Consider the following 13,100-nt stretch of genomic DNA (forward strand, 5'->3'; position numbering starts at 1 on the left):
AGATAAAATGAAATAGCCTACATTAAAATATAAAAATCTAAAATAAGCTAGCGCTGAAGAATTGTCATACAATAAGTTCTTCTTATCTACTTATTGTGTTAAAAATATTTGACTTTCACATAGAACACTAACTTTATGTCAACAGTTGTGCTTAAAAAATGAAATTAGATACATTACATTCTACAACCTTGTAGTTAAATTTATATTCTAAAGTTGTATAGAAACCATCTAACAATATATGTTGTTTTAACATTACCTATCCAAACTCCTAAGTTTTAATAAACACATTAAGGAGCATTTTTCATTTAAGCCTGGGTCAGAATAAGCATTAAGTTTTATTTGCCATAATAACTCCTTCTTTTCTAATATAAGGCCAAAAGGGCCTTCCCTCACATCTTGTTTGATTTGGTCAATTACCTTGAAATGAAACTTGTGATTAGGATAGGCAAGAACGTGCCTGGCCAAGGCATTGTCTTCTTTTTGCAGGTTAATACTTCTGAGATGTTAAGTAAACCCTATCTCTCAACCTGCGTTCTGTCTTACCTATGTAGAAAGATGGGCAACCTTGACAAACTGCCACATATACAACTCCTTTCGAGTTGCAATTAAATTTTCCTTTTCTGCTTAATTTAAAGCCATTAATCTCAATATTAATTCCTGATATCATGCAGTGGCAATAAGAACAATTACCACATTGCATCATCCCCTTATTACATACTCTAAAATGTGCGGGTTGTGGTTTATGTAACAATTCCTTGAAGCTCAAACCTCTTTTCCAAACTATCCTAGGTGTTGTTCCCAGTTTTGAAACAAGGGTATTATCATCTTTTAATAATGCCCAATTCTTCATTAAGATTTCTCTTATAGAACGATAATCAAGTGAAAATTTAAGAACACATGCTAAATAAAATTCTGTGTCTCTTGGTTGTTGTATCAACCCTTGTATTTCTACGCTGCACCATGAAGTAGAAGGACTATTCTGCCTTGTGGTGTTCTGCTTTAATATAGGTTTGAAGTGTCCACTACTTCTCTAAAATGTCACTTCCTCTATTAATTTTTCTATTATGGAAGTAGGATAAGCCCTATTCAAAAACATTTGTTTTAAGTTCAGACATTCTTCTTTAAAGTTGATGTCAGTAGTAATCATGCGTGCAGCTCTTACCAACTGGCCCTTAATTATGGACTTCTTTTGGTGCATTGGATGTGCACTTGAAAAATGAAGGAATTTATTAGAATAAGTAGGCTTTCTGAAGATTTTCACTTCATATATCCCCTGTTCGACATTTTTACTTAAATCTACGTCCAAAAATGAAATTGAGGATGTGCTAAAGTTATGTGTCAATTGCAAAAAGTCAGTAGAATTATTAAGCGCATCAACTAAGTTAGCCGCTACAACTTCATCGCCTTCGATGATTAATAATATATCATCAATAAATCTCACATAAAATTTGACAATATGTTTTAGAGACTGGTTACCAAACACATATGTGTTCTCCCAATGTGACATCACTAAATTGGCATAACTCAATCCACAAGGGGAGCCCATTGCTACTCCTTTCTTTTGGATGTAAAATTGATTGTCAAATAATAAAAAATTATATGACAAAATCACATCCAATAACTCTTGCACTAAAGAGACTTCATCCTCTGGGGCCCCATTCTGTCTCATTCTAGCTATAGCCCATTCTATGTCTTGCTGATGTGGGATGCTGGTATATATATCCTTAACAAAAAAAATTATGCTCATCATAAAATGTGAGATTAATAACTTTTTCCAGGAAAACACACAAATCTTTCACAATCCATTGATCCATTACTACATATTTTTTCATTATTTCATCTACGAATTTGGCAAAAGCATAAGTGGATGACCTCATGCCATTCACAATAGGTCTGAAAGGGGGATCATTTATGTTCTTATGTATTTTCGGTATCCCACACATGCAGGGTGCCCTTGGTGACTCCACCATAAGATAATTAAATGTGTGTATATCTATTCTTGCTTCTATGAACAATTTGTTCAAGAAGCTTTTAATAAATTGATTAGATTTATTGTATTCATTAATAGATGCTACTTCATATATCAAAATTTCCTTGATTTTCATTTCATAGTCTGGTGTGTCCATAATTACAAGCTCCCCTCCCTTGTCCGGGTTCATCACCCTTACATTAGCTGTCAACAACACCTGAAGAATGTATTTCTCATCCTTAGTTAGATTGTATTTGTATTCTGATCTCTTCTCACTTAATTTTCTAAGATCTACCTCGTAGATCTTTTCAAATGTATATAATGTATTATGTAATGGTGGGTTGAAACAGCTTGTGACTCTTAATTGGTTTCCAGTCAAAGATTGTCCTCCTAAAAGTTGTTTTAAATTTAACTTTCTCACAAAAAGTTTTAAGTCACAAATGGTTTGCGCCAAATTCATATGACTAGTAGGAACAAAAGTCAAACCTTTTGAAAGAATATCAACTAAATCTTCTGCAACCTTAAAAGATGAAAAGTTATAAATCTTAAAGTCTCCTTGTTTATTCTTTATAATACATGGTGGAGAAAATGGTAGTTAGTTGATGTTCACTTCTCCTGATGTTGTCATTTTCCACCTTTCCATAATCTGCAGGATAGGACAAGTGCTTACTAATGGATTACAATCACGGCAAACTGGACAAAAAGATGTATCACCAGGGGAGCAACCTATACATACAGGTACCATTCATAGTAATTTTAGCGAATCCAATGAAGGGCATCATCAATTACAAATGCCATTATTAAATGTGTCTACTTTAAATATCAATAGGTCTAGTGGTGTAATTAATGCTGGTAACAGAATTACAGCCCATGCTGATGTGCATATGCAACAACAGTCAAGGCAAGCTCTTGACAATGGACAAACACAGGTACCTAATCTAAAAGATTGTCTTATGTCCCCAATAGGGCTACTTGCAGTAAATGAGGACAATAATGTGGCATTGAGTGACACTACAGTGGATAAAGCTACTTCAGAACTGTTGAACGCACTAGATTTTAATATGTTAAAATACAAGAAGATGTGCTTAGAAATTGAATATTTTCAGGAATGTCTGAGGATAGAAATTGTGCCAAAAGGGCTAAGAACCTGGCGATACCCCACAGGTTTAATGCCAGGTTCGGCCTTCCATCTTGATCTTATTAAACTTTTTAATCAACAAGGTTTGCAGTTATTACAAACATTCATTAAACATTACAGTATGACCATCAAAGAATTGGAACCATATATTCAATCTTTAGATGAGCAGATTAAACAACATACTGACTTTATCAGATACAAATTTGAATATCTCTCATGCTTTCAAAGCATAGAACAACGTCTAGGAAAAATAAGGCAAACCAAAATTAAAAAGCTCCAAAGAGATCAAAAGCAATATAACACAGGGTCAGCATATCCCCCACCCCCAGTTTCTCAAATGTGGTCAAATCGGCAGACAAAGAACTCAAATGTTGATAAAGATCAAGTCAATGCAGTGCATCAAGCAGATGGCGCTATGATGCAACAAAATGATTCCCCTGATATTTCAGATAATGGAAAGGTGGAAAATGACAACATCAGGAGAAGTGAAAGAATTAGAGAGCACAATACCATCGATAATAACAATCAAATAAGAGATGATCAAGAGGCTACAACATCCAATTTTCAGCAGGGTTTTCCAAAACGCAATCAAAAGAAACAATGGAACAAGAAGAAAAACTACAACCGCAGGAGATGACATCAACTAACTACCATTTTTCTCCACCATGTTTTATAAAGAATAAACAAGGAGACTTTAAGGTTTATACCTTTTCATCTTTTAAGGTTGCAGAAGATTTAGTTGACATTCTTTCAAAAGGTTTGACTTTTGTTCCTACTAGTCGTATGAATTTGGCACAAACCATTTGTGACTTAAAACTTTTCGTGAGAAAGTTGAATTTAAAACAACTTTTAGGAGGACAATCTTTGACTGGAAACCAATTAAGAGTCACAAGCTGTTTCAACCCACCATTACATAATACATTATATACATTTGAAAAGATCTGCGAGGTAGATCTTAGAAAATTAAGTGAGAAGAGATCAGAATACAAATACAATCTAACTAAGGATGAGAAAGACATTCTTCAGGTGTTGTTGACAGCTAATGTAAGGGTGATGAACCCAGACAAGGGAGAGGAGCTTGTAATTATGGACACACCAGACTATGAAATGAAAATCAAGGAAATTTTGATATCAGATACATATGAAGTAGCATCTATTAATGAATACAATAAATCTAATCAATTTATTAAAAGCTTCTTGAACGAATTGTTCATAGAAGCAAGAATAGATATACACACATTTAATTATCTTATGATGGAGTCACCAAGGGCACCCTGCATGTTCGGGGTACCGAAAATACATAAGAACATCAATGATCCCCCTTTCAGACCTATCGTAGACGGCAGGAGGTCATCCACTTATGCTTGTGCCAAATTTGTAGACGAAATAATGAAAAAATATGTAGTAATGGATCAATGGATTATGAAAGATTTGTGGGTTTTCCTGAAAAAAGTCAATAATCTCACATTTTATGATGAGCATAATTTTTTGACAATAGATTTTAAGGATTTATATACCAGCATCCCACATCAGTAAGGCATAGAATGGGCTATAGCTAGAATGAGACAGAATGGGGCCCCAGAGGATGAAGTCTCTTTAGTGCAAGAGTTATTGGATGTGATTTTTGATCAATTTTACATCCAAAAGAAAGAAGAAGCAATGGGCTCCCCTTGTGGATCGAGTTATGCCAATTTAGTGATGTCACATTGGGAGAACACATATGTGTTTGGTAACCAGTCTCTAAAACATATTGTCAAATTTTATGTGAGATTTATTGATGATATATTATTAATCATCGAAGGCGATGAACTTGTAGCGTCTAACTTAGTTGATGCGCTTAATAATTCTACTGACTTTCTGCAATTGACACATAACTTTAGCACATCCTCAATTTCATTTTTGGACGTAGATTTAAGTAAAAATTTCCAACAGGGGTATATGAAGCGAAAATCTTCAGAAAGCCCACTTATTCTAATAAATTCCTTCATTTTCAAGTGCACATCCAATGCACCAAAAAAAGTCCATAATTAAGGACCTGTTGGTAAGAGCTGCACGCATGATTACTACTGACATCAACTTTAAAGAAGAATGTCTGAACTTAAAACAAATGTTTTTGAATAGGGCTTATCCTACTTCCATAATAGAAAAATTAATAGAGGAAGTGACATTTTAGAGAAGTAGTGGACACTTCAAACCTATATTAAAGCAGAACACCACAAGGCAGAATAGTCCTTCTACTTCATGGTGCAGCGTAGAAATACAAGGGTTGATACAACAACCAAGAGACACAGAATTTTATTTAGCATGTGTTCTTAAATTTTCACTTGATTATCGTTCTATAAGAGAAATCTTAATGAAGAATTGGGCATTATTAAAAGATGATAATACCCTTGTTTCAAAACTGGGAACAACACCTAGGATAGTTTGGAAAAGAGGTTTGAGCTTCAAGGAACTGTTACATAAACCACAACCCACACATTTTAGGGTATGTAATAAGGGGATGATGCAATGTGGTAATTGTTCTTATTGCCACTGCATGATATCAGGAATTAATATTGAGATTAATGGCTTTAAATTAAGCAGAAAAGGAAAATTTAATTGCAACTCGAAAGGAGTTGTATATGTGGCAGTTTGTCAAGGTTGCCCATCTTTCTACATAGGTAGGACGTAATGCAGGTTGACAGATAGGGTTTACGAACATCTCAGAAGTATTAACCTGCAAAAAGAAGACAATGCATTGGCCAGGCATGTTCTTGCCTATCCTAATCACAAGTTTCATTTCAAGGTAATTGACCAAATCAAACAAGATGTGAGGGGAGGCCCTTTTGGCCTTATATTAGAAAAGAAGGAGTTATTATGGCAAATAAAACTTAATGCTTATTCTGACCCAGGCTTAAATGAAAAATGCTCCTTAATGTGTTTATTAAAACTGAGGAGTTTGGATAGGTAATGTTAAAACAACATATCTTGTTAGGTGGTTTCTATACAACTTTAGAATATCAATTTAACTACAAGGTTGTAGAATGTAATGTATCCAATTTCATTTTTAAGCACAACTGTTCACATAAAGTTAGTGTTCTATGTGAAAGTCAAATATTTTTAACACAATAAGGAGACAAGAACTTATTGTATGACAATTCTTCAGCACTAGCTTATTTTAGATTTTTATATTTTAATGTAGGCTATTTCATTTTATCTAGTTATGACTTTTTTTAATTATTTAACGTCTTATCAGGATTTATGTATGTGGGATTTACTGTTTAGTAACTTTTAACCCATATTTATTAATATTTTTACAATGTTTCATGTTCTTATTTGTTTAAAGATAGTTGTTGCTGAATTTAGAGGAGTATAAGGTACTTGATATCATATATATTTGCATATTTATCATGATTTTAGATCATTTAGATTATGGTTATCTTTAACTATGAACTTGTGCCTTTAAGAACCTGCGGTACCATAATAGTATTTGGCGGGGAGTATATATATGTATATATATATATATATATAGATAGATAGATATATATATATATATATATATATATATATATATAGATATATAGATATATATATATATATATATAGATATATATATATATATATAGATATATATATATATATATATTTGTAAATTAACTGTCATTGTTTGTGTATTATTCTGAGGAAGTCTAACCATTGTGTTAGACGAAAAACGTTTGTACTTTAGTGTTTCAATAAATTTTGCGGTTTCTCAAATAGTACGGATTTTAGCGGTAATTTTAAAAGATTGTCTTCATTTTCATCTGTAGCAGAATGTCCATAGCTGCCCATTTCTTCTACAGCAACAGCTGTGCATATACACTGAATTTGGAGGTAGATTTGGACACTCAAACCCCTGAGAGAGGGGGGGAGGACAACAATAATATGTTGTGATGCCAATTAGACCAGATTACATGTTTCCAGTGGATATGTGTGTGAAATGGACAGCTATGTATGGGGTGAGATTGTTTTTGGGAACAGATTGCCCTTTTTGTTTTTTCAGGTGAGAGTGGGGTGTTGGGGAGGGATAGTAGGTATATTTGGGGAGGTAGGTTGGGTAGGTTAACAGACAAGACAAGCAAGACGCATACAGGGGCGATATATGACACGAGGGGGTAAACACCTTGATGTGGAGGGGTGTTGGGAAATTGGAAGCCCATGAGCCCCCTAGTGGAAACAGTGGGACTGACATCCCCTCCAACAGGCAGTTACCACTGCACCTTCACAGACCTGAAGGTAGCTGTGCTGGGGGCTGAGTCAGAGAGCCATGCTGACCCTCTAGTCATGACACGCGGCCCTCAAGCTGGCATAGAAGATCTCCAAACTGCTGATTGAGCTCTCTATGCACCACAACCCAGACCTGGCGATGGCTGACAGCTTCTTGTCCGTGCCCGCTCCCGGGGGGGCAAGCCCCATCCCTTGAGGCAGTTCCATCCGAAGGTGGTGCAGAACCAATGGATGAGGAGGTCCCGGGTTGGGCCCCAGACATGCTGGTGCCCGGTGCTATGGCCAGCTGAGGTGGGACAGGTGGTTCTGCTGGGACCCGCATTCCCATACATTCTATGGTGTTTATGGTGTATCAACATATGTGGGTTATTAATAGTTAACACATTCCAGGGTTAGGCATAACAGCATGCATAGATATTCCCATTAACCCAGACATCAGATATGGAACAGTTGCAAAGCAAACGGAACACATGCATATATGAGACCACAGTGGTAATAACAACAGCATTCAGGTACATTGATGGCACCATGCCACCAATGTTGGAGTATTTCAACATAGCACATGCATAGAAACAGATTTAAATAATTATCAACCAATAGGACATATGTCCCAACATAACAGTGGAGTCATCACGTACCATTTGAGGTGGGTATTTAGTGTATTGTTGGAGATATGGTGGGGGAGAGAAAGATGTCAATTAACAACTAGTATATTCCTGTAGTTTGCATTACTTTCCTAGTCAGTGCTGTTATCTGTACGTTACAAGTATTACTACACTACTCTATTGCCTTAGTTTGGACAGTGATATGGCTGTCACCATCTTTATACATGAATTGGTTTTACCTGCAGTATACACCTCTTGCCTGGTATACCTGTGGAGGAATTGTTTGTTAACACTAACTGTTTCTACACATACTTCCAGATTCCAGGTTGATGTTATGCACATACCAGTCCATCTCTTTTTGCACAGACTCTGGCCATGTCTTGACCACATGCAGGTGAACTGGGACATATTGTAGACTATTGCCCTCTTCAACCTTTAGTGACTTACAATACTCTTATACAGGATTTCCTACACAGTTATAGTATGCAGGACAGTGTGGGTGACAGTGATCAGTGATACCTTATTATTCAGAGCAGCTGCAACACTCACAATTCCAGACAATACCAGAGTAAACAGTACCAGTACAGGGTATCATGCTTTTATTTCTCAGCACAGTGGTTGTATCCGACGTATCTGTGGGAGCAATGTTTGTTAGCACTACCTGAATGTTGCCACACAAAGTACCAGACTTCACATTTGAATTTTGCACATACATCTCACTCTGTTAATGTATACACTTTTGTCACAGCTTGACAACATGGGGTGTAGATAGGATGTACTTGGCTTATTACTCTCATAACAGTCTGGGGAGTTGCTAGGGTGACAGGTTTGTTTTTATAGATGTGTAACACTCAGTTGTACTTCTTGTTTGCAGCCTATATGTTTGGGATTATCCCACTGATTTCCCAGGGGGACAGAGTGGCAGGCAGCAGATATGGGCCAATTTATTGGACATTCAGGACATATCTGTACAGTTGTGGGGTATGATTCTATATGCAGACTACTACAACTCCCAGGATTCGAACCATGACCATGTGTGCTAAAAATAAAACACTTCATGTCTCAGTTGCATGTGCTATTTGTATTTTGTTGTCTGTCTTTTCACTGTTTTCTGTCTATGTCTCTCTCAGTTGTACTAAATTACCTCTGGGGATTACACCAGTCATATACAGACATTCCTACACATTCTATTTATGTTGCACAGTGTGGGTAACAGTGCTTAATACAACAGTACTATTAAGTGATTGCAAATCTACATTATCATATGATACCAGAGTATACACGTGCAGTTCAGCAGTTAGACCTTTCATGTCAGGCTATTATGCTTTTATTTACATACAAACTATATGAGACTCTTCCTGCCATATTCTCTGGTGTATACAGTTCTTGCCTTAAACAATATAGGTTTCATTCTGGCAATTAACTTACTAATGCTTTTAGATTTATTTCCTATGACAGTACATGCAAGAGTATTACTAAGCTGTCTCATGTCGCAACCTCTGCAAGCAGCATCCATGGGCCTCCTGCTTCGCGGCCCACTCAATTGCCACTGTGAAGGACATAAAAGGAATATTTAGCCTTACCTATCCATAATATACATGAGCTGGCAATTATTAAACAGGTAGTGGAGTGATACTTACTCACAGCTGGGACAACCTCTGCCATCCTAGCCTCTTGGATCCACTGATCCAAGAGATACCCCTTACACCACTTCAGGTCGGCATAGTGATGCCTGACCTGCTCACCAATTTGGGCTATGCCAGTGCCACTGGTGAGGTCACGGGCGAGATGGTCCCAGGCTTTTGTCTTATATTGGGAACCCTGGTACTGGCCTTGCAGCAGTCTCTGCTCATGGTCTTTGACAAGGAGTCTTGCTATGACTCTGGACTCCTGGATGCCCCAGCGCTGCGCCCAAAAGTGCACTCCCTCTCCCCTTTCTGCCATGGTGCCTGCAAGGGGAAAGCAACAACCAGTTATGAGATGTATTCCCACCTTTTGAGTTTAAGTAGGGCCGAATTCCCGCACTTTGCCATGATTGGCCGGTTTTGAAAAGTCTAAGCTATGGGCAAACCTGCTTACCTAACGTTGGCATTGTTTAAAGGGGTATACCACTGGGCACATTGCGTTAGCTGGCCTACACATTGCTTACACCAACTAAGCTGGCCTGTGCAATGCTTAGCATTGCTTAATATTTACTTTGCATTATATTTGCTTTTTGGCATTGATTTAATATTGATTACATCTTATATATATGCCTGGTATCCAAGATTCATGTGTATGTACACTGTATGAGGTCCTTGTGTTTAATAGGGGACTTCAACTCTCTATTACAATTACAACTCACATCTGGGCTTACTTCTGTACTCCATTTCACATATTTATGTTATGTAGTAGGTTATAGAACATATGACTGCATACTGATTCTTTTCACATGTTCAGTTTGATTTTACTACAGTGATGATTTGTTTGGTGATACCTCATTCTTATGTACTGCTGTGATGACTTGGTGGTTAACTACTGTGACTATAGTGTATAGGGTCCTGGGTTCAAGACCTGCAAGGTTGTTTATTTTGTTGCTGGACAGAACAAGGGCCGTTGGATACATAGTGATTAAGGCACTTTTAAGCACTTGTAAGCGGGTTTGTGTAAAGGCAAGCAATGCTAACCTCTGATTAATGATGCTTACAGAGAGTTAGCTTTAATATTGCTTAACCTGTATGTGCATTGCTTACCCCTGCATAAATGGACTTAAAGCCACTTACTAGTGCAGAAATATGCTTACTCCCACTTACTACCACTTAATAGTGCTTACACTTGCTTACTAGTGCTTACTCCCGCTTACCATTGCACTAATTAGACAGTAATGTCTAATGGAGCTTGGGAAATTGGGGGATTTGGAAGCTGTATGGCGTTATCATTCATTACACATTTTACCTTCCATTTGTATCCCTGCTTCCTGTGATTATCTGTGGACTTTGCAACATTATGACACTGACACCTCACTTCTGCATTTAATGCAGTACTCCAGTTCACAAATATATTTTATTTAGCAGGTTATGCAACTAAAAATATTGGTCATAATGTGATTTGGCATGGAAAATAGAATCTGCTGCAATGGGACTTGAACCGGGAATGACTGCTCGTAATGCCCACTACACTATTGCTATACTGCTTCATTTGCATAGATCTTCCTTTTTATCTCTTCTGCCATTTAAGCTGCATTAACCGTAGCTAAGCTATGGGCAAACCCATGCACCTACGGTTAAATTTAACCTGTTCCATAAAAAAAGGGATCTTTATATTGTTTCTGTTTACTATTACTCTTGTACACGTGAGGGGATGTTGCTGGGGGTATGCGGACACCTATGAGTGGTCTCAATCATTCTTTTGGGCTTTCTGCTGTTCTTCATTGCAGGGCGTGTATATTCTGAGAGGTCTGCTCTCAGACATGCCCCTGCACTCTTACACGCTCCATGAAATATTAAGAGCACAGGCAGCACACCTTCATTAATATGCATGGCACGCTGCCATCCTGCTCCTAAATGGCCGCTTCCGTGCAGGACTAAGCTAGTCCTGCATGGAAGAATAGTAAATCCAGGGGCCTGTCTATATGCCTGAGTACAACAGCATGAGCACATATAAACTTTGTAAAGGTAAAGCACTGCAAAATATTTCTCCTGTAGTTTTGCGTTGTCGTAGGAATGGCTTGATTTTTTTCCAATGGCACTTAGTTACACAATAAACAAACAAAACAGATAAATAAATAAATGCATATTATGTGTATCTATCTATCTATATACATACATATATATATATATATATATATATATATATATATATATATATATATATATATATATATATATATATATACATATAAACACACACACACACACACACATACATATGGATGTATATGTATGTGTATATATGTATGTGTGTGTGTGTGTGTGTGTGTGTGTGTGTATATATATATATATATATATATATATATATATATATATATATATATATACACTTATGTATATGTATATTACTATGTAAACATATCAATACAGGGTAGCTATTTTGCACTAAAAAAACACATTACATTTTTTCTTATTTATAGTTGTCTTACCAGTATAAGGAACAAATGTCCATTCAGTTGAACGAGCTTCAGTGAATGTTTCGAGTCGATACTGCAAATAAAAAACAAAATGATAAGGTTTTGTCATACTGAAGTGAAGAATATAATTTGGGCTGTTTCAGGCACTCAGAAAGTTTGTATCATATGCTTCATGTCGGTCCTCATGTGATGTTAAATTTTTGACATAGACCATTACTGACAGAGCTGTGTTCGGATCAGCCCATGCCCTTCATAAAATAAATGAATGAATGAATGAATGAATGAATGAACATCTTCAAATGTGAAGCTTTTATATGGACATTACAGTGAAGCTGAGTAAACTGCATTTTTGTAAAGAAAAATAATATAGCACAAAGGACATCAAATGGGTTGTTTGAAATGACATTTAAAAAAAGACTTTTCTTGTGTAGAGCAGAAAGTGGTATGTAAATTAATTTTATAAAAAAATATTGTTATGATATATAACTAAAATGGTATTCCTGTGAATTCTTTTTGCTAAATGGTGTTCAGGTTTATATCAAAATATAACACTGTTCCCCCTAAACCTCCTCAAGACACCAAAACTCAAAACACAAAATCATGGCAAAAATAACTTGTACTAAAAGTGCTCAAGTACTGCATAACTTATACCTTGGGAGGTAATTCATGAAGTACCATGATGAGTACACCTTCTTGTGCAAACTGCAGTAACCTTTTAGTATTCAGCAATGGCTCTAATATGGTGCTGCCCGGCGGTCTAGCATTAAGATGTGCAGCACTGCACAGGGCTTGCTCTGCTGCTGTGCTGATTACTGCTGAGGCAGTCCAGGGGGAGAGATATATGCTAATTAACCTTGTGCTCTTTCTCTCCTGGAACTGCCTCCAGGATGGCACTCATATGTTGAGTCATTCAAAAAATTGCTCACCCAGGTACATTAGCACAGCCAGCCCTCACCACACTGCCATAGTGAACACAGCCAAAAGGCCATGCTCAACTACCTAACATGGCCATGTATGAGGATCGGGGTGGGGAACCCA

At 36.8% G+C, this 13,100-nt stretch overlaps 1 protein-coding gene across 2 annotated transcripts in view; it reads right to left on the minus strand.

Moving 5' to 3' along the window:
* Window positions 1-13,100, minus strand: part of LOC122806802 (protein SSUH2 homolog) — a 600,540-nt gene that overhangs the window by 309,642 nt on the left and 277,798 nt on the right. For both annotated transcript variants that reach the window (XM_044077522.1, XM_044077521.1), the window contains exon 5: window positions 12,075-12,135. In XM_044077522.1, the coding sequence (XP_043933457.1) occupies window positions 12,075-12,135 (61 nt within the window). The remainder of the gene's footprint in view (window positions 1-12,074; window positions 12,136-13,100) is intronic.

This window comes from Protopterus annectens, chromosome 7.part0 (assembly GCF_019279795.1).
Source record: "Protopterus annectens isolate FY-2018-M chromosome 7.part0, PAN1.0, whole genome shotgun sequence".
Taxonomy (NCBI): Eukaryota; Metazoa; Chordata; order Ceratodontiformes; family Protopteridae; genus Protopterus; species Protopterus annectens.